General features: G+C 37.3%; 1 protein-coding gene across 1 annotated transcript; it reads left to right on the forward strand.

Moving 5' to 3' along the window:
- Positions 1–3617: 3617 nt before the first annotated feature.
- VCAM1 (vascular cell adhesion molecule 1) lies at positions 3618–20852 on the forward strand. The gene is made up of 9 exons (XM_007169523.2): positions 3618–3786; positions 4329–4604; positions 6853–7173; positions 8747–9013; positions 10999–11274; positions 13130–13450; positions 14330–14596; positions 16000–16266; positions 19939–20852. Exons 1-9 carry the CDS (start codon positions 3723–3725, stop codon positions 20097–20099), a joined length of 2220 nt encoding a protein of 739 aa, XP_007169585.2. The 5' UTR covers positions 3618–3722; the 3' UTR covers positions 20100–20852.
- Positions 20853–22820: the final 1968 nt, after the last annotated feature.

A 22820-nucleotide genomic window follows, 5' to 3' on the forward strand; every position in this document is an offset into this window, starting at 1 on the left:
CACTAGCTGGTAGGTCTTGTTCAGTCTCATATGGGGTCACTGCTCCTTCTCCTGGGTCCTGATGCACACACTACTTTGTGTGTGCCCTCCAAGAGTGGAGATTCTGTTTCCCCCAGTCCTGTAGAATTCTTGCAATCAACTCCCTCTAGCCTTCAAAGTCTGATTCTCTAGGAATTCCTCCTCCTGCTGTTGCCAGACCCCCAGGTTGGGAAGCCTTACATGGGGCTCAGAACCTTCACTCCAGTGGGTGGACTCTGTGGTATGTGTTCTCCAGCTTGTGAGTCACCTGCCCAGCAGTTATGGGATTTGATTTTATTGTGATTGAGCCCCTCCTACTGTCTCATTGTGGCTTCTCCTTTGTCTTTGGATGTGGGGTATGCTTTTTGGTGAGTTCCAGTGTCTTCCTGTCGATGATTGTTCAGCAGTTAGTTGTGGTTCCAGTTCTCTTGCAAGAGGAAGTGAGCGCACGTCCTTCTACTCCACCATCTTGAACCAATGAGCACTTTGTTATTTTTATTTAAAGAGATTTCAGATGATCACTTTGATTTGATAGTCATAAAAATCATGTGAATCACTTGAAATGATACTATTATCCCTATTTGAGCATATGTAAACAAGTGTAGAGTGGTTACCTATACTTGCGCAAAGTTGTGCAATTCCTAGGTGGAGTAGTGGATTTGAATTCAGGACTAATGGGATCTGAGTCAAGCTCTCTTTCGAATTGTTATTTATTCATTCAATATTGATTTACTGAACCCCTATTATTTACTGGTCACTATGTTAAGTGCTGAGGTGGTGAACAGGACACACATACTCCTGGCCTTCCTACAGCTAAAAATCTAGTAACTACCTACCAATAAGCCCTACATTTAGCCTCTGATATAACACAGAGCAGCAGGTATATTCCTTCCTTCACACATCAGTCATTATTTATCAAATGACTTCATAGGTGTCTCTTATCCAAACTAAACATCCTATTCTTTCAACAGCTCCTACCAGGCCAGGGATTTTAAAGCCATCTACCAGCCTTATCACTTTCTTCTGGACACCCTCTATTTTGTCAGTCTCTCTCATTAAGGACTAGAACCTTGAATCAGACACCTCTGCTCCCAATATGGTCTTGGAGACTATGGCATCAGGTGATGAGAAGGTTGAATGCTATGAGTGCACCTTGAGCTTATCAACATCTATGTTGGTTTCTCATGACAATGTTGCCTTGTGTTCACTTTGTGATTCACTAAAACCATTAGAGCATCTTCCTATGGATTACCATCAAGTCAAAACTCTTCCATATTTTACTCAAGACTTTGATGTTTTATATTTCAATGCTGGACTTTAATGCATTCCCATTAAATTTCACTTCATTATCTGGACCATTATTACATCTTTTGAGATCATCCTTATCTTGATTCTGTCATCTCTAAGGTTAACTGTCTTTCTCAATCTTTCATTATGAATAAATTAGGTAATCATCTCTCCTATGTTACTGATAAAAATGTTGAACTGAACAATTTCAAAGAAAAAACACAGTAACACTCTATCCAAATAGTTTAGTCCCAATCTGTTAACCTTATACTTGAAATTCTATTCACTCGTTCATTCCACAAATTTTAAGAATATTTTATTCTGGGCTAGATGCTATGATGGAAAATGAAAACCCCTGAGTTTGTAAGTTAGGAATGATTGACATGTTAACAGGTAAATGCAGCATAACAAGTGCTTCACTGCTAGTATGCTCTAGTGAAGAGGTCACAGAAGAGAATGCAGTCAACTCAACCTGGGAGGAGCTGGTAGGACCTCAAATGGCATCCAACTCAAGTATGTCATGAGGGACTTCTGCCGAAACCACTATGAACTAATTCAATAGATTAGATATTTCTCCAATGTTCCAAGCTTGGAATCATATCCAAGCTTGAAACTGAAGTTATTTGCTATGACTTGTTCTCAGTGATCCCAATTTGGATCCTATGGTTCACTTGTGTTTTTACACCCCAGAGAAGTACAATAAAACTCCATAATTCCCTTTTGATTTCTTCTGAGTTAAGCAGTCAACTTATATGGTTCTGATAATCTTCTTCCATGACATGAACATTGTAAAAGGCCTCTAGATTACTTGTTCATCAGCTAATTTTGCCTGAAGTCCCTTTTCTGATCCTTAGCTCTTTGGCAGATGAAGTCACACTTATATACCATCACAGCCAGTAGCTTCTTCCACTTTTTTTCTCTCCTTATTCTTGAGTGGGAGCCTCATCAGCATCCAAGAGGAGGTCCAGAACCTCTCCAACTGTGTAGGAACAGTTATCAGTTCCAAACCTCAGTTATGGCCTTCCTCAGTCACATAGCACAGGGCTGTTTATTGTACACATCCCTGGGAGTCCGTGAGCTTTGGTATTTTTTTTTTTTTTTTTTTTGTAGAATCCAACATTTTTCTCCTGCAGTATTTACATATTATTGTTAGCATTTTGGAAGTTTCTCTTCCAAATTTTAATTTATAATATTTATGATTGCACTTTTTTGGTACCCACCAAGTGTAAAACCATGCATTAGATATTGGGAAGGCAGAGGTAGATACAATGCTGAACAAGAACTGGTCTGGGACCATGATACGAACTGATGATCCAGTGCGGGAGGAAGACCTGCACAAGTCTAATACAAGGAAGTGGCTATTCCGGTTTCTTTTTGATGGGCAAGCATTTTGCAAAGACTTAAGTATGTGTGTGCAAGGCAAAACCAGTCATTTAAAAATACCTTTTAAAAAGTCATTTCACTGGCGAGGAAAAAGAGCATAAAATTGTTGTCGTCACCTCCCATAAAAGATAAACAAATTATTTTTCATGTTTTAACTGTGTTTGTGGTTAAGTCTCACAGTCTAAGAGATTTACCACTTCAGATGAATTCCATACATTTACATTTAAGTCTGCAAAAGACTTCCCAATTATCCAGCAACTGAACCAAAGAATTGGTAACTTTTCTAAAACAGAAGAGGAAAATTCTTTCTCTTGTTCTGGTAGTGTCCCTTTATTCTCTACTCAAGAAAATCATTTCAGAAGCTGGATGTTTGTTGTCAAAAAAACTATGTTGTGAATAAAAAGTATAAAACTAAGAAACTATGCTGTCTCTCTTTTAAAAAATAACTCATCAAAAGAAAGAATCTTTTCCTTTTTTTTGCAAGAGAAAATTTAGTCCCTGTTTTAGAATTGCAAATATATCTTCCTAATGGAGAAAAATCAGTTCACATGACAGTGCTTGTTTAGCCACTTCAAAAACTAGAGTGTAATTTACTATTTTTCTCTCTCCCTGTTCCCCATTGGAGTCAGAAAGCCTCATTCTGCCACAAGCATTACTTTATATATTTCATGCAAAGATATCCTTTTGGAATGAAAAATCAGGAAAAGTTTTAATTTTATAGCCTTGGAAGTGTTTTCTTTTTCTAGGGCAGAGATAGTAGTTTCAGTACTGAGAGCAACGGAAGGGGTTAATACTGGACTTGGCTGGGTGTCAGTTAAACTTTTTTTCTGGCTCTGCTCCGGGTTTCCCCTTGAAGGGATTTCCCTCCGCCTCTGTGTCTCTGCAACAAGACTCTTTATAAAGAGCAGACTTTCTATTTCATTCCTCACTGAACCTCACTGGCTTTAGGAGCTCAAGACTTCCCAGGCACTTTCAGTGGGGACAGAAAGAAGGGTTTTGGAACCATTATTTTCTCATAACAACAGCAACTTAAAATGCCTAGGAAGATGGTTGTGATCTTTGGAGCCTCAAATATACTTTGGATGGTGTTTGCAGTTTGTAAGTTCTTCTCCTTGATTTGTTCCAAATGCTAGCATTCCATTTTAGCCCTGATTTTGGCTTCAGTCAGTTTTGTTATGGTCGTAAAGAAAGGCACTAGGATTTTTAAAGAGTGGGAAAACTTAATTTAACCTAACTTTTAATGTGCTATTGAGTATTGTTAGACACCATTATATTGTCATAGTTAGAGCTGCAAAGTTGATGTTTTTTGGATACCTTTTTCCAATGTCAAATGAGTAATTGGATTCTATCTCTAGGAAGGTCTGTCTCTTTGGTTTCCTGCACTTGATAATGAGAGCAAACTTAGCTAGTGACAAAACAACTCTGATAAATGGGCATCAAGGTCAGAGTGAGAGTTCTCCTAAGCAAAGATGATTTCAACACCTTCTTTTGAAAGTGACTCCAATGTTGCCTTGCATTAGTTGGAAGCAGTTTAGGAAAGAGATCAGCCAGATTGTATTTTGGGTGTTATACTAGAACAGAGAAGAAGGACTAGAATACTCAACAAACCAGTGTTTGTTTTTTCCTTTTTGCCTTCACAGCTCAAGCTTTTAAAATCGACATCTTCCCTGAATCCAAAATTATTGCTCAGATTGGTGACTCCATCTCACTGACTTGCAGCACAACAGGCTGCAAGTCACCATCGTTCTCCTGGAGAACTCAGATAGACAGTCCGCTGAACGGGAAGGTGAGAAATGAGGGGACCAAATCCACGCTGACCATGGATCCTGTTAGTCTGGGGAATGAACACTATTACCTGTGCACAGTGATTTGTGAGTCTCAGAAACTGGAAAAAGGAATCCCAGTGGAGATCTACTGTGAGTACTTAAAAGAATATTTGATTTTCTCTCCATTTTGCTTTAAAATAAGTTTTTAAAAGAAAAGAAAGAAAAAAGTATATTCATGTCCAGATTCTTGGCTAGAGGACCTAGTGTACCGAGAAAGCTAGAGACAGCTGAACCTAGCACTAGACCAGAGGCCTAAATCCTAGCTTCTATTTCCAACTCTGCCACAAACATGGTGACCATGGGTTAGACTCAACTTCTCTGGGCTTCAGTTTTCTTAACCATAAAGTGAAGATCTCTAAGGTTCTGTTTATTTTATTTAAAAAAATTTCCATTCAATTATATGCTTATATGTTTACTTGTCCATGTGTCTAAATGATTTATGAATTCCATACTTCAGGGGTTTCCCATTTATTTATTCTTATGCAATTTGGTGCTTAAAATTAATTTAAAGATTAAGAAGGTGATCTATAATTTAGTAATGGACTTCTGTACAAAATTTTCCCCTTTAGCTAGAAGAAAAATATCTGCAAACATTTCACTCGTTTGACTTTGGCAGAGATAAATTTAGGATGTTTTGTTTTTGTTTTTGTTTGGTGCCATTAAGTCTTAATGCCCAATCGCTCAACCTCAAAGATATTTGTATAATGAACTAGATTTGCCTTGTGAATGTGAATGAATACCCCTCGTTTACCAGCCTACCAAAATGTATCCCAATCCATTCTCAATCCAGCAAAGAAAGTTAGCAAAAGGAGTGAAACAATAACCTGAAATAAATCACTTGCATTCTGGTTACTGCTCTTTCCAAAATACTGGAATCCTTGATAGTCATCTCTTCAGGAAGACCTCATTTCATTATCTTTTCTACTTATGTTGCTTCTCTTCTGCTGTAGTGGAGCCAACTTTGTCCAGTAACCTTAACTGATTCTTCAAGAAGCCAGTATGTTGCTAGTGCTTCCCAAGAAACCGTGCCTGGCCGGCTGCTTTCAATTATGCTGGTTGTACATGCAGAGTTTATGTCTGTGCAGCCTCCTGAGCTCCTTGAAAGGCCCCCTTATGTAAATACAGGGGAAAGTAGTGAGTTCTTGTATTACCTGACAGCAAACTATGTGGATTATAAGTGCATTTCTTTCAGAATATGAGGGACAGGACTATTGGTGGAAAAATGAAAAATACTGTTTCTTCACATAGCAAAACATTTCCAGTTCCTTTGCCTTTCCTCTCAAGTATCAAATAGTTGAAGATTTAAAAAGAGAAATGAAGGCCCTTCTGGCTTTAATTATCGTGGCTGAAGTTTTCTGTTTTTTTTTCAAGAATGTCTGTCTTTCATTATGTTTAACAGTCCTGTCTCCATTCCACATTTGATTGTAATATTCTTTAGAGTTGGAAACTTTATTCTTATTTCACAGTCTTGAATCGAGCCAATGTGTTACCATCCTGGCGGTTTGCAATGAAAAGTAGCCTTGCAAGGAAAGCAATAGCTGACTGAACTAGTGTGTCCCTTGACACTAAAAAGTTCAAGTGGAGTATTAGTTAGACTTTGAGTTAGGCATTTTGGGAGGCAAATATGCCTTCCAGAATTTAAAGACTGCACAGGTGTACCTTTCTGGTGGATGAATGCCTGTCAGAGGCACCATTTTTCAGAAGCCAATTATTTAGAGTTGTTCTTTTCATTTCTTAGCATATCTTGCCCAATAACTATTCTTTGCAATGACATTCTAAGTCTCAGGTTCCTTATCCATAAAATTAAATATATCTGCCCTCACTAAAATAAGAGAATGTGATATAACATAAAAGAAATCTTCAATAGCAGTACAGAATAATAAAAATCCTGAGTTTAAATCCCAGCTTTACCATTACTAGCTGTGTGACCTTAGGAAAGTTATGCACATGTGCTAAGTTTATGTTTTCATATCTATGAATTGTGGTGTCTATTTCTTAGGGTTGTTGTGAGGATAAAATAAAGTCATTGGTGTTAAATGAATAGCACAGTGATGGGCACACATAAGTATTCAATAAACATGAATTTCTTCTCCCTCCTTTTACTCTGATAACATGCAACACTTAGTACATGCAGCGTCAGAACTGAACTCTCTAACAGGAGATTCCAGTTCTTGAACCTACCCCAAACCATGAAAGGCTATTTAAACAATTAATTCTGCTGTATTAAGACTGTATTCGCAAACATATTAGATTTAGTTTACATTGATTTAAATCAGTAAGGGACCTCATACAACATGAACAAAAAGTCCATTTGCATGTATTTGTTTGAACTTTGCAGCTTTCCCTAAGGACCCAGAGATTCATTTGAGTGGCCCCCTGGAGGTTGGGAAGCCAGTCACAGTCACGTGTTTGGTCCCTGATGTTTACCCATTTGAAAGGCTGGAGATAGAATTACTGAAGGGCAACCGTTCCGTGAAGACACAGAACTTTCTGGAGGTTTCAGAAATGAAGTCCCAGGAAACGAAGAGTTTGGAAGTAACCTTCACTCCTATTGATGAGGATATTGGGAAAGCTCTTGTTTGTCAAGCTACATTACACATTAATGAAATTGATTCTCAACCCCAAGTAAGGGAGACTACAAAAAAACTGCAAGTCTACAGTAAGTACTTGTGTAAAGTCTATGGGAATTTAGTCTTGGATCTATACAGCAGTAAACTTAGCAGCTAAAGTCAAGAAGAAACGTGTTTGTAGTTTTTACACCATTTTGATTCATTGAGAGCATAATTTTTGTCAATAGCATGATTTAATAAAAAGCGCACCAAATTTGTGTTGAGAAGAGTTGAGCTTAAGTTCTGGCTCCACTAACTGTGTGAATTTGGGCCACTTAATTTCACAGTCTATCAAAGAGGACTACTAATACCACCTGATTGGGTAGTAGGAAATAGGCTCAAGTGATAAAATGTTTTTTAATCATGTTTCATAAACTCTTATACCATGCCTTGAAATATCAAGATATAGAGATTTTACAAGGTGGGCACTTATTCTGTGTGTGAGTGAATATATGTATGCTCACCTGGACACATATGTGTGGGGCGAGAGAGAGGAGATGAGGTTTGATTGTCTCCATGCTCCCTGAGACGGCTGGGGGAGCTGAGACAGTATTGAAATCCCAAAATTGGTAGGAGTGGACTCACTGTGCTTTGTTCTAGACTAAAATGCTCTGGTCTGCTTTGACACCATACTTAAAAGAAGTACTGCCTTCTATAACATGTTTAGCTGAAAGAGAATGAGATGGAAAGGTTTTATCAATGTTTTGAGAAGAACAGTCAAAATAGATATTTTTCCTAGAGAATATAAAACTTGGAAATGAGAGCTATAACTAAGTATTTGAAAGACAGTCATGTAGAAGTGGGATTTGATATATTCTTTAGCAGTAGAGGCCTGAACTATGACCGGTGTATAAAAGTTAGTTACAAAGAGGAAGAGTTCAGCTCAATAAAGGGAAAATGTTCTAATAATTAGAGCTGTCCAAAAATCAAATGGACTATATTTACTATAAGGCAGTGGATTTCCTTGCACCATAAGTGTTGAAGCTGACTTGAATGAACCTTTGGCAAGGAAGCTGAGCCGGAACTTCTACCTTACCTGGGAGATTGAACCACATTATTCTAAGGGTTTTCTTAATTTCTGAGTATCCATGGCCATCTGAAAACACCAAACATCAAAAAAAGTAACTCCATCAAATTAGTCAGAAACTGGATTGACTAATTTTTATGACTCAGCAATTCTTTTTTTTAATTAATTAATTAATTTTTTAATTTTTGGCTGTGTTGGGTCTTCATTTCTGTGCGAGGGCTTTCTCTAGTTGCAGCAAGCGGGGGCCACTCTTCATCGCGGTGCGCGGGCCTCTCACTCTCGCAGCCTCTCTTGTTGTAGAGCACAGGCTGCAGACGCGCAGGTTCAGTAGTTGTGGCTCACGGCCCTAGTTGCTCCGCGGCATGTGGGATCTTCCCAGACCAGGGCTCGAACCCGTGTCCCCTGCATTGGCAGGCAGATTCTCAACCACTGCGCCACCAGGGAAGTCCAACTCAGCAATTCTTTACACTAGTTTGGCAGAGAAAGTTTGTCAAATTTGTGAAAGCATGGAAATAAAGTGTATGAGAGAAATACAGTAGCCCTATTGGATCAAGATGATGCTTAGCAATGACTACTATTGTGCCCTGCCTTCTCAGTCTCACCCAAGGACACAATTATATCTGTGAATCCCTCCACAAGCCTGCAAGAAGGTGACTCCGTGACGATGACATGTACCAGTGAAGGTCTACCAGCTCCACAGATTTTCTGGAGCAAGAAATTAGACAATGGGAATCTACAGCTCCTTTCTGAGAATGCAACTCTCACTTTAATTGCTATGAGGATGGAAGATTCTGGAATTTATGTGTGTGAAGGAGTTAACCTGGTTGGGAAAGACAGAAAAGAGGTGAAATTAATTGTTCAAGGTAAGCAGAATGTGAAAAAAGGACTGATAAAGCAGCCGTCATTCGGATTTAAGCAATAGTGAAATAGCTTCAATGCCAAAATTACTTTGTTAACTTTTATTGATGATCCATCTGATCGTCATACACTTTAATACAATTATATATTCATCTTACTCATGCTTCTTGGAAATCTTTCCTGCCAGAACTTCCATGCCCCTGCTTTTCTGGTTCCTTTCCATTTCTCATCATTCTTTCACTGCCTCATCCCTTGGCTTTCTCTCTTCCTTCTGCCCCTTGAATATTAGTATTCTCAGATTCCTACATCTGGTCCTCCTCCCTTCTAACTCTGGACTCCCAAGATTTGAACTATGTATTATATGCTGTTTACTCTGAAATTCATGTTCCTATTCCATATCACCAAAATCTGTCAGTTCTACCTCAATATGATCCCTAGAATCTGACCTCTTTTCTTCAACCCTCTTGTCATTGCCTTAGTTTATCATCTCTCACTTGGACTCTTGAAAGATGTTCTTATCAATAAATAACATCCACTGACCACCAGCTATATTCCAGGCACTTTACATATGTTTCCTCTAATCTTCAAGAAATAACTAGTGAGTACGTATTTTATATCCATTTTACAGATGAGAGAATAGTGTCTCCCAGAGAATAATAATGACCCTTATTGCTTGTACATCTAATATTTGCCAGGAATTCTCTTTCCACTTTATAAATGTTATGTCTTTTTTCTTTACCACAACCTTATGAGGCGATTAAAAACACAGGCACAGAATAGTTGACAATTTGCCTAGAGTCACATAGCTCATTAGTGGCATTTAACAGAGACCCATTTAAACCCCAAACTCCATGGTTTTTCAACTATAGCTAATTGTCTTTAAATGGTCACCCTGCTATCATTCTGTCCCCCAACATAATCCTATGCACTGCTACCAGAGTTATCTACCTTAAACAAGAAAGGTACACATTTTATATGACTTCAACCAAACCCTAATTGCATATAAATTAAAATTCACATTTCTTAAAATAGTCACATAAAACTCTTCACAATCTAGTCAGAAACAACTAGCAGGGATGGCACTGGCAGCCAAAGAGCTTTTCTGGATATCTGAGACTTAGGAGTTTGCCCTGGCATCTCAGTTTTCAGCCCCTGAGTCAATAGTAAAGTATGTTTATATTGTATCAAACAAATTTAAGAGGTGGCCTGCATACCACTTTAATGCTTAGATTTTGACTTCACTTTCAGTGTGATTCTGTGTGACTTTCAATGGTGCAGCTTTATTCTGTTGATACAGAAGCTCTAAGTGCTGGTCTGTTACGGGTATTGCTTCTAATCAGAGGACATATTTGTATAGCTTTTTTTCAGTACTTTTCTTAGATTTTGTTTTATCCCCACATGAGGATGATTGGATTTAGTTGTTCAAGCAATTGAAAAGCTGGGATCTTGAATCAGACCCACCTGGCTTCAAGTCCTAATTTTGCCACTTGTAAGCTGGGTGAGGTTATTTATCATTTTTCCTCCAGAAGAAAGAGGAGGAGGAAGAAGAGGAGGAGAGGGAGACAATTAATAGTACCAGTTCATGAAGTTGTGAGGATTAAATAAGATAATATATGTAAAGTGGTTTACACAATGCTTGACACACTGGAACCTCTTATATTTTTGAGCTGTTGTTCCACCATTACAGGGATTTGATAAACTACATTTGAGTGGAGAATGAATTTTTTTGGTTGAAAAGATGCCTATCTCTGTCTTGACAAATTTTTATCCTTATTCATTCTGTTGAATGAATGAATCAACAGCGTCTTGTGCATTTGTTCTTAAAAGATGTGGTTTCATTTCTGAAGGTCCCAAGGTGGAAAGGAGTAATTTATTCCTGGCATAGATGTTAGCTGAAAAGAGGCCAGGAAAAAAAAAGACCATATATTGAGCTGTGGTGAAAGAAGAAAAGAATCTTATCTTCTTTTCGTCTTGTTATTTTATCCCCCAGAGAAAATGTTTACTGTAGAGATCTCTCCTGGATCCCAGATTGCTGCTCAGATTGGCGACTCAGTTGTGTTGACCTGTGATGTCATGGGTTGCGAGTCCCCATCTTTCTCTTGGAGAACGCAGATAGACAGCCCTCTGAACGGGAAGGTGAGGAGCGAGGGGTCCAAGTCCACGTTGACCCTGAGCCCTGTGAGATTTGAGAATGAACATTTTTATCTGTGCACCGTGACATGTGGGCATAAGAAACTGGAAAAAGGAATCCATGTGGAGCTCTACTGTAAGTGGTTTTCAGAATTGTTTACTGTTTTGTTGTTGTTGTTCCCAGTTCCACTTGAAGAAACAGAATGCAAATCTGTGATACACGACAAGATCCTTGTGTTTAGAAGGGGAATTTAGCATTGTGAATGGTTCCTAAATCTCTGAACCAGAATTTTTGATGTAACTTAATTGGCCTAAATCTTAAGTAGACATTACATATGAACCCAGCATCCACAATGCTTAGGTTGTGTCTTGTCGATACTCTCTCATCATGGACTTGAACACACTGCATTCTCCCTGCTTCCCAACCCCCTCTGGGTGTATGTGGGGTGTACAGAGGTGGTTGTGTGCAAGGAGTGGAGTCAGTATCCACTCAGGTAACAGGGTGGGATGACTGCTGCTCAATTATTTGAATTGGGGGTGAGGCCCAAGCATACTGTTTTGAAGGCACATTTGAAAGCCGATTGGCAGGATGGGAGAAATGAGGCAATGGGGAGCAAGAGAAAGCCAGGGAGTTAGATTGGTCACTGGGGATGGTCAGTGGCAGATAAAAAGTAGAACCAGGAGACTGCACTAGATTTGAATATTTATTTACACCCCATATGTACACTATACTTTTTCTTGCTGTTCTTGTCACCTTAACAAAAATCCTTTACAGCCTCAAATCTCTATGAATTGACATTGCTGGGGTTCCTCGGTTTATAATGAACGAGGGAGAAAATATGCAAAGTGATCCTAAAGTTACACTTTTGAGAAGGTTATTCTGCCTTGTTTTGATTCAGTGGAATTCAAGAGAACAATTGTAGAGATTTTCCTCCAGAAATCCTGCCCAAACTTGTGTTACCCCTCAGGAGTTTGTTCAGCATGAGTTAGTGTATGTCCTTAAAGGGATTTGAATCTCTCAGAGGAAGGGTAAATTTATTGTGTTATCATATTACCGAGAGTCCAGGACCTGCTGATGTAGGCACATTCCCAGCAGTGAAGCCTTCCCATCGTACAGAAACATTAGAGAATGTATCACTTTAACAACATTTTGCTTAAGGAGAAAAAAAGTTTAGCATGGCTCTTGCTCTTGATAACCACTCTGATCTCACTTCTATTGATTTGCATAAGATGTGTTATAAATGTTATTCAGAATCTAAATCTCATAGTTTTTTCTTAACTACAAGTATGATCCAAGGAACATTTAAGACTTTCTGCCTAAACTTGGCCGTTGCAAATGAAAATGTCTAAACTGAGAAGTGCCCTTGGGTCTTATTTGAGATGAGAGGCTGCATGGCTCTGTGAAACCAAGCCTGGGCTCTGAGCTCAAGGAAATAGAGATTCTGATCTCAGCTCAGTAACTTACTGGATATGATGCCAAATGGCAGACTCTTAGCCTCTATGTTTCCCTAGCTGTAAAATACATTCTCTATAAGTTTGTCTAGCTGTAAAATAAGTTAATACCCATTAGATTATGCCGTTTTGAAGACTGAGATAATGAATGTTAAGGGACTAGCACATAGTAAATATCCAATACATCCTGGAAAATATTTAAGATGTTTAAAATATATAGTTACTAAATAGGATGGTGGAAGCTGCCATGTCCATTGAAAAGACCAGTCCATAGCTGTCAGCAAGATTGCATCACTAGAGAAGAATAAGAAGTATATTTATTACCTGATGATTTGATGTGCTAGGTATTTATTGTTTCCAGCGTTATTTATATTTAATGTCATAAATATTTATACTTAATGTTGTTATTTATATATTAGTGATCATCCTATCCCAGGTGAATTAAAATCTGCATTTTGAGACTTTTGCATTTAATAGAGATTAGTTCTGTTTTTCCTTGACTGTCACATGTAAACATCATTTTTGCTTGACATTTGCAGCCTTCCTTAGAGATCCAGAAATTGAGATGAGTGGTCTGTTAGTGAGTGGAAACCCAGTCACTGTAAGCTGTAAGGTTCCTGATGTGTATCCTTTTGACCGGCTGGAAATTGAATTACTTAAAGGGGAGAGTATTATGAAGAATAAAATCTTTTTGGAAGATGTAAGTAAGAAATCCCTAGAGACCAAGAGTTTGGAAATGACCTTCATCCCCACCACTGAAGATACTGGAAAAGTTCTTGTTTGTCTGGCTAAGTTACCTATTGATGAAATGGAATTTGAACCCAAACAAAGGCAGAGTACACAGATGCTATATGTTAATGGTAAGTACATGCATGATGTATCCACAATTTAATATGAATTTTTTTAAATCATGGTTGCCAGGCAAGAATTAACATGAGGTTGATAGTTAAAACCATTGTGGAAAAAAATAATTGAAAAGGAACAACAAAATAATGATTATTATAACAAACCACCCCCAGTGCTTAAAACAACTGTTTATTGGCTTATGATTCTAAGCTGGCAATTTGGGAAGAGGTCAGATGGGCAGTTTGTTCAATGTGGTACTAGATGAACTCATTCATGCCTTGTCAGTCAGTTGGCAGGTCAGTGGGGGATGGTCCTAGGTGGCCTCACTCACATGTCTGGGCCTTCTCTGGTGTTTCTTGGCCTTTCTTTCTCCATGTGGTGTCTCTCAAGGAAGGTAGCCTAGGTTTAGTCACCAGAGTGCAGTATTTCAAGAGGGTGATCATGAAAGGGGCCTCTTGGGGCCTGGGCTTGGAAGTCCTACTGTGTTACTTCTTCCAGGATATATTGGTCAAGGTTAGTGACAAGGACAGCCTAGATTTAAGAGGTAGAAAAATAGAGTCCACCTTTTCACAGGTGATTCACATAGTTCATGGTCATGTTTAATGTACCATAAATGTCAATATATACTATCATTGATCATCCATTCTTTGATAGTAAGAGAGTTTCTATAGAATTTATTTCCATTGGAAAATATCCAGGATGTGTCCATATTCTACTCTCTATCGTTCTGTATCTGCTAAAGTAAATGGGGACAGAAACCTCTTTTGGAAAGTTATCAAGATTTATAAACTGTTCTAATCCTTGAATCCATAGCCCAGTTTCGCAACATTATCAAAACTCTTTGGAACTCGGCGTATAAAGAGTCAAGCTAACAAGTGTCCCTACTTTTTCAGTTGCTCCCGGGGATACAACCATCTTGGTCAGCCCCTCCTCCATCCTGGAGGAAGGTAGATCTGTGAATATGACATGCTCTAGCGATGGCCTTCCAGCTCCGAAAATCCTGTGGAGCAGGCTGCTAAGTAATGGGGATCTACAGCCTCTTTCTGAGAACACCACTCTTACCTTAACGTCTACAAAAATGGAAGATTCTGGTATTTATGTCTGTGAAGGCATTAACCAGGTTGGAATAAGCAGAAAAGAAGTCGAATTAATTATCCAAGGTGAGCTAAGTGATTCAGTGAGTTATGATTGCTTGTCTTATTTTGGTTGTGTTACTGGTTTTGAACAAAGTCCTTTTTGAAACAAACAAAATTTTTACTAAAACAGAATGCATTGAGCGTTTTGAAGAGCTCATGGTGTTTCCTCTGCATGGAAAGCTCCTGGAATAGCACTTCCGCATGAGCCATTCCAAGTCACTTATTCTAAAATTCTTTCAACTGCAGGTGGAATCCAGGAACTGTGCCAAGAGTTCCAGTTACACTTACAAGGCGTTGATTATGGCATTGAAATAAGGATAGGAAGATGTATATATGTATTTTGAAATTACTTAGGACTAAAGCTACCTTATCTAGCTGGATTAAACTCTGAGTGGTAATCTCACAAGATGCCTGCTAGTATGTTCTTAGAAGCCTAAGAAGGCACTTAAACATTTTATAAACTCTGAGATTGAGTAGCAGTGACCATGCCCTCTGGTTTATCAGTTTAATGGCATAGAATCACTAGGGTGGATGAAGTTAGCAGATCCAGACCCATTCTTGCCAGGATGGAGAGGCAAGACTGAGAACAAAACAATCCCTAGTTGACAGGATGAAGCTGTAGGCAGTTTTGGGCAAAATCATGAAGTGATTTGGATTTCCCTCATACCTTCCCTTTGGGGGTTCAAGGTTCTCTTCTTCACTAGAGCTGTCAGTTCCTCTCTTACCCCTTGGTATTGTTTCCACTAAGATATTAGTGACTTTCTTGTTACATCATTACAATAATAATTTGTATTTTAAAGGAAGAACCTTGGCAGAGCAATGCACTACCTTAAAGAAAGCCCTTAGGATGTAGCTCTGGTTGGGGAAAGAGTATCAAATCAAGTCACAAAACAGATGAACTTAATGGGAATCTCACTTATAAAATGGTGATGTGGTACCTCCCTCCACGGGTTGCGTATTAACAGAGATGTTGTACGTCAAGTACTTAGCCCAGGATAATTGGTGGTGTTAAGGATTGTAAGCACAGCTTAATTTCTTGATCTGGGATTGTCCAGCTCAGAACTCAGAAGCCTGTAAAGGCCTTTATACTTAAAGAAATATTTGCACAGCAGTGTGACAAAAAAAAAAAGTTCTTTTTCACATTTAAAATCTACAGCTGTTTTTAAAACACTTATTCGTTGGCTAGGCTGGGTAAAAAATTATATTAAGGGACATGAAAGAAGCATAAGAGTTGTCTTCTTTTATTAAAAATGTGATCATTTACAACAATCCAGTAAATGCTTGACTTCTTTAATTATCCCTCTAAATATTTACTGCAAACAGTAAGCACAAATACCATCTTGACAGCTATTGTTACTGTCATTAAATTAATATGGGATTGGTTTATATTTCATTCAGTCAGAGGTATCTTTAAATTCTTTCCACAGTTGCTCCAAAAGATATACGACTTACAGCTTTTCCTTCTGAGAGTGTCAAGGAAGGAGACACTGTCATTATCTCCTGTACATGTGGAAATGTTCCCCAAACTTTGATAATCCTGAAGAAAAAAGCAGAGTCAGGCTACATAGTGCTGAAGTCTACAGATGGTGCATATACCATCCACAGGGCCCAGCTGGAGGATGCAGGAGTATACGAATGTGAATCTAAAAATGAAGTTGGCTTGCAATTAAGAAGCCTAACACTTGATGTTAAAGGTTTGTTTTTTGGTTTTTTTAAATTATTTTTTATAATCGGTCAGAGGCTTGGTGAATTGTAACGAATTTCAAGGATTAGGTGAATGAGTGGGCAAAATGGAACTGAATTCCATGATGATTATGGTTATTTCTTAGTGTTTCCTAAAATAATCACGCACAGCTGCTCTATCCTATGGAGTTCAGCCAGGAAGTTGACATTAATCAATCATTGGTCAGTGTAGAATTCCCGTTTGCTTTTTTAAACGTTGACAATTCATCATTGGTCTCTGAGGTCCTGCATTTCCAAAGTGTTTAAATGTATTTTCAAAACCTTTCCCTGGGGGTTATAAGGAAACTAGAGAAGTAGAATTGGCACATGGAAAAAGAAAGGTTCTATCCAGACCCTTTTCCTTCCTACCAGAAGAGAGTGCCACTCTCTGAACACGCAGTAACTACATATTTTCTGGATTGACTCTCTTCAGGATAATAATTGAGTATGGTGATCTTAATGCTGGACAACATAAAGGAAACTCTAGACTACAGAACTGTCTCCTTAGAAAATCCAAGCTCCTTGTCCATTTTACCCTATTCTGATGGAGAGAGGGAGGGAGGGGGCAGTGGCCCCAGCAGAGAAACTTCAGAAGCCTCTTAACCTCCTAACTCCTCGTGTGAACACACAGTAGGATCTGTTGATCTTATCAGTGGAAGCAGAATAAGTCAGCCTTTACTACTCTGTCTCCCACTCCTTGAGTGCTAATGAGCTCCCACTGTGTGTTGGAAGCCAAAATTGAAGTGAACATTCTTGAAATCAAATGCCAATTCTTAAGAGCCTCTGGCACTGGGCTCTCAGAGTTAGCAACTACTCATCAGTGTAAAGAAAATTTAAACGTGGGTCAGAAAATGCGTAAAAATTTTACTCATCTGACCAAATCTCTCAAGATTACAAGACCTTACCGTATGTTTTCTTGTCTTCATGGTACCTCCTCAGAACACGACAATATCAATACATCCATGTAGAAATGTTAAAGAAGGGGAAAATATCACGATTACATGTAAAACTTTTAGTCATCCACCTGCAGTGATTATCCTGAAAAGAGTTGATCTGGCCAATGAAGTTACTATGTGTTCAAAGAATGGAACATTTATCTTGTATCGTGTTACTCAACGTGACACAAGGGTGTATGTAATCAGTGCTTCCAATGAGGTTGGGGATGTTTCTGGATGGATTGAGAGCTTGGTTATGAGTAGGTTGAAATTCATTTATTCCTATTTAATCCTCAATGCCTCCAGAACACCTTTAATTAAGCCTAGTCCCAGGAACTTGGACTCCTAACATTTTTATATTTCTTTTTGTAGTTAACGATTCTCTTTTAAAGACATACCAAAGCTTCTTCTCCAGTTTTTATCTCTCATACATTGCTGTCTTTTCTAATTACTTTATTAAGTTAGTAACTTACATATTTGCCATTTTTCACTCATTATTTAAATGAACCAATTAAAGCACATTAGGCACTCAGCTAGAACCCCCAAACTAAATATGGTTTAAAATAACTACAAATGAATGGAAACAAAAATTTGACATTTTTCCTGGGAATTTTCAACTAGTCATCTTTTGTAGTTAGCTGAGTTTTAAAATTAATTTTGGTTTTTTTTTTTTTTTTACAAATACATTTGCTTGAATGTATTCCAGTGATAGAAATGGTTGGGAGTCTTTAGGATTTTCAGTGTTGATACAGCTAATAGAAAATTGTATTTGAAGGTTGCCCTGGTAACCAACTCAGCAGCGAATCTGTATTTTACTGCAGATATCTGAGGGGAAAACCAAAGGCAAAAGATAGTATTTATTAAATTGAAAAGAAAACAATAGGAGCAGAGATACCATTGCTCAGCAGGTTATCAATATTGATGCCTAACCATAATTATGATAATGGAAATTCTATTAAAATATTACCCTTGTACTCTGACTAGCTCTACTCTAGCGAGGGAAAGTAGAAAAATAAGGCAATTTTCATTATGTTTATGGTGAAGTGTTTTTGACCTCAATAATTCAAAAAAATGGACTTCCCGTCATCTGACTCCAGTGATTCTTTTTAAATTTTATTTATTTATTTATTTATGGCTGCGTTGGGTCTTCGTTTCTGTGCGAGGGCTTTCTCCAGTTGCGACAAGAGGGGACCACTCTTCATGGCAGTGCGCGGGCCTCTCACTATCGCGGCCTCTCTTGTTGCGGAGCACGGGCTCCAGACGCGCAGGCTCAGTAGTTGTGGCTCACGGGCCTAGTTGCTCCGCGGCATGTGGGATCTTCCCAGACCAGGGCTCGAACCCATGTCCCCTGCATTGGCAGGCAGATTCTCAACCACTGCGCCATCAGGGAAGCCCCACTACAATGATTCTTTTCTTCTTGGTTATCTCCAGTGATTAGAAACTCCTAGAAGTAAAGCAATGATTATCAAGGTCAAATCACTCATTTCTTCCAAGACTGAGACAATATATACGTCACTTGAAGAAACAATATTTGTGAGGTCATACAGTGCTGTGCAAAAGTAAATATAAATAGAGATGAAACTTCAGTAAATACCATGCTATCTTCTATAGATGTTCTTATAAGGTTAAGATATTAAATAGTATTGTAGCTGTCAGATGATTTTTGTAAGTAGAAAGAGTACTAATTTTAAAGTTTTTGTATACTATTACCTTATGTACCCAATTTACAACAAAATGACAAAATGACAGGATGTAGAAAGAAAAATATATATTACTATTCAAAAGATATTTATTGGGTGCAAGCTACTCCAAGCAAGGAGCCAGGTACTGGCTATTCAGTGGTGGATCAAAAAGAAACTAGATACATGTGCTTACATAATTCACAGTCTGAAGGAGGAAGCCAAAATTAATAGATAATCAAACAAACAAATGTTTAACTATAAGCTGTGATTAGAGCTATGGAGGGAAAGTGTAGTGGGTTATAAAACTATATTAGGAAAAAAAGTATATTAGGGTTTCTTATTTAGGCTGGAGGAGATGCAGGTCAGAGAATGTCTCTCTGAGTAAGTCACATTTAAGCTAAAACATAATGCTATCCAAAAAACTTCATATTATCAAGAAGTGATATAAATGCTGAAGAGGAATAATATATATTAAGATGCCCTACTTCAGAAATACAAAATATAAAGTTTTCTATATATCTCTAAAAAAGCCATCGATAAGAATTCTTTCCCTTACTATCTTATATGTGGTGTTTGACTATAATGGTTACACTCTAGGTGTTACAAGGCTTTTCTTGGAGAACTGTTTAGTTATTTTAATTCATAATGATCAGAGTCCTAGTTCTTTAGTATATGTTTCTATTTCCCAAAGCAAACCCTCTTCTCCTATTCTTGCTCTTCTAAATGAGCCCTAAAAAGTTGCGCCCTTCCTTCCATTCTGCTATTGAACCTGAATCTATTTGAATCCAAGTTTGTGGAAATCAACAACTGTCATCTTTAGACTCATCATGACCATAGCAACTGCTAACTGATTATTTGAAAAATTCAAAGAAATATGCATTTTGGGTCCTGTTGGTTCTTATCACTACTTTGATTCACTTCTCTTTAGAGAACGAGTTGTACTGTTAGAATAAAACATGTAACTATTATTATTAAACAATTTCTTTTTATACTAGACATTAATTGCATCCATTTTGTTATTTTCCAGGAAGAGAAAGTAACAAGCACTATTTTTCTCCTGAACTTCTCGTGCTCTATTGTGCATCCTCCTTAATAATACCTGCCATTGGAATGATTATTTACTTTGCTAGAAAAGCCAACATGAAAGGGTCATACAGTCTTGTAGAGGCACAGAAATCAAAAGTGTAGCTAATGTTTGAAATGTTCAACCAGAGACACTATTTATCAGTTCAAATCCTCAGTACTGCTCATCATTCCACGAGGAAAACAACAAGCTAGGAGTCCAGACTTCCTTGAATGTAGTGAACTCTTGGAAAGAAATGGCTGCCTATGCCCCTTGTTGTGAGCAAGAAGCCAAAGGAAAATTTCTGCCTAAAAAATAGGCACTACCTTTGCGATGTGATGACTGGAGTAGTTTCTTGATGTGTATATGCAATAACATGATTTGTATATATGTAAAATAAAACTATGCCATAACAAGATTGCTTGGAATATCAGCACACTATAGTCACATTTCTATAATTATTAAAATGTTGCTTGGATTGACTGTTATAACTTAATGCATCTTAATATTGATTGGCAGCTGAACTATGTCATCTTTTTAATATTTTATTTCCTTTAACAAAATTTTATTCCTATAAAGTTCATAAACTACAGTTCCATGTTTTGTAAAGATGTTAGGGTTTTATATTGTTATAGGCAAACGATAAACCAAGAGGGCACTGGGTTGACTTTCAGGTACTAAACAACTTCAACCTATGGTATAATGGTTGATTGGATTTCTCTGGATGGTACTGATATGGTACGGAGACGTTTTATGATGTTGTTTGTTCATCAGACTCTTGTGTAACTTTCCCAATGTGGTCTAAAAATGCAACTTCTTTTGATTTTCTTTTGTAAATGTTTAGGTTTTTTTGTATAGTAAAGTGATAATTTCTGGAATTGAAAGAGTTGTGTGTTTATTTATTATAAATTGCCTCCTTTATTCGTGTTGCAGCTCTTTGTGAAATGTCAATTTCCAAGACCAAAGAGTTCAAACCCATAGAAATAATAAGCAGATACTTGAAGTATGGTCCTCAGATTACTTTTATCAGAATCATCATGGGAACTTGGCAAACATTCACATTTCTTGGGGCCATCCTAACCTATTGAACTGAAATATCTGGTTTTGTGACCTTGGAATCTGCAATTAAAAATTTGTTTTAATATAGTATACACAGAAAGAGTGAATGCAGATGAACATGCACATATTAGAGGGCAGCAAGTGAACACCTGTATGTACCACTAAGGCCAAGAGATAGAGCATTACTATTCTTCAGAGCCTCTTAGATGCTACTCACTGATTGCAGCTCTCTTACTGAGGCATAAGTGACATCTTGAATTATACATTAACCATTCCCTTTCTTTGGAGATTTTATACCTATATAGGAAATCCTAAGTAGAACATTATTTTGTTTGCCAGCTTTTGAATTTTACATAAAAATAATCAAACGGTATATTTGTCTATGACTTTATTCACACAAAATTATGTTTTTGAATAATTCATCCGTATTGTATTTAGCTTTGTATATTCATTATAAGATTTTGCTACAGCTTATTTATACATTCTACTGTTGATGGATATTTGGGCTGTTTCCATTTTTACAATACTGATCAAAGCATCTATAAACACTGTTTTACATGTTCCTGACTAACATGTGTAAGAGTTAACTTAGGGTGCAATAATTCCTATACATTATATACAGTCTAATGAAATTGCTAGGTTGTAGGAAATGTACACTTTCAGGTTTATAAAGAAAGCCAAACTATTTTCTGAAGTGATTGAAATAATTTATACTCCCACCAGCAGTGAATAAGAGTTCACATTACTAAATGGCTTACCAAAATTTGGCATTGTCTGACTTAAAAATTTGCCTTTCTTCTGGGTATAAAATGATTTCCCATAATGGTTTAAATTTGCATTTTCCTGATTACTAGTGAGGTTGAACACCTTTTCATACATTTAACAACTCTTTGTGTTTAGGATCATTTGAGCTGGAGATACATATGTGTATACATATATATTCTGGATACCTGTCCTTTGTTGGTTTCCCCTATGTATTCTTCTGGGAATTTTACAGTTTTAGGTCTTATGTTAAGTCTTAATCTACTTTGAGTTGATTTTTGTGTATGGTGTAAGATAATCCTATCTGTTCTTTACTCCATATTTCCTTTTTTTTCTGCCTTCTTTTGGATTGATTGTTATATTTTTAGTAATTACACTTTACCCTTTTTATTGGCTTATTAGTTATTACTCTATTTTTTTGTTTTTAGTAGTTGCTTTAGGATTTATAGTACATCTTTAACTATTACACCACTTCACATATGAGAACTTTATAATAGTATATTTTCTTGTCTCCCCCTTACAGCTTTCGTGCTAAGATGTTTTTATTTTACAGGTGTAATAAACCCCACAACACATTGCTGTTGTTTTTCACTTTAAAAAGTCAATTATCTTTTAAAGATATTTGAAAATTAAGAAAAATTTTTATGTTTAACCACGTATTTACTGTTTCTAGTACTCATCATTCTTTTCTGTAGATTCAGATTTTCCTCTGCCATCATTTTCCTTCTGTTTAGAAACTTCCTTTAACATTTCTCATAGTACATACATGTTTGCTGGTAATGAATTCTTTGCTGAGAAAGTCTCGGTGTTTTTTTTTTTTGAGTTTTCATTTTGAAAGATAGTTTTAAAAAATGAATAGATAATTTAATTAACAAATTTATACATTCAAATGGTTATGCTATTTTATAAACATACAATAATTATGTTCCATTAAATTACGATGTGCTCAGAGACAGGTATCATCCTGTTGCCTCACATGAGATTTCAGGACAGTAGTTTCCTCCAATGTAGAAGTTAATCAGAAA

The sequence above is a fragment of the Balaenoptera acutorostrata genome, chromosome 1 (assembly GCF_949987535.1).
Source record: "Balaenoptera acutorostrata chromosome 1, mBalAcu1.1, whole genome shotgun sequence".
NCBI classification, from domain to species: Eukaryota; Metazoa; Chordata; class Mammalia; order Artiodactyla; family Balaenopteridae; genus Balaenoptera; species Balaenoptera acutorostrata.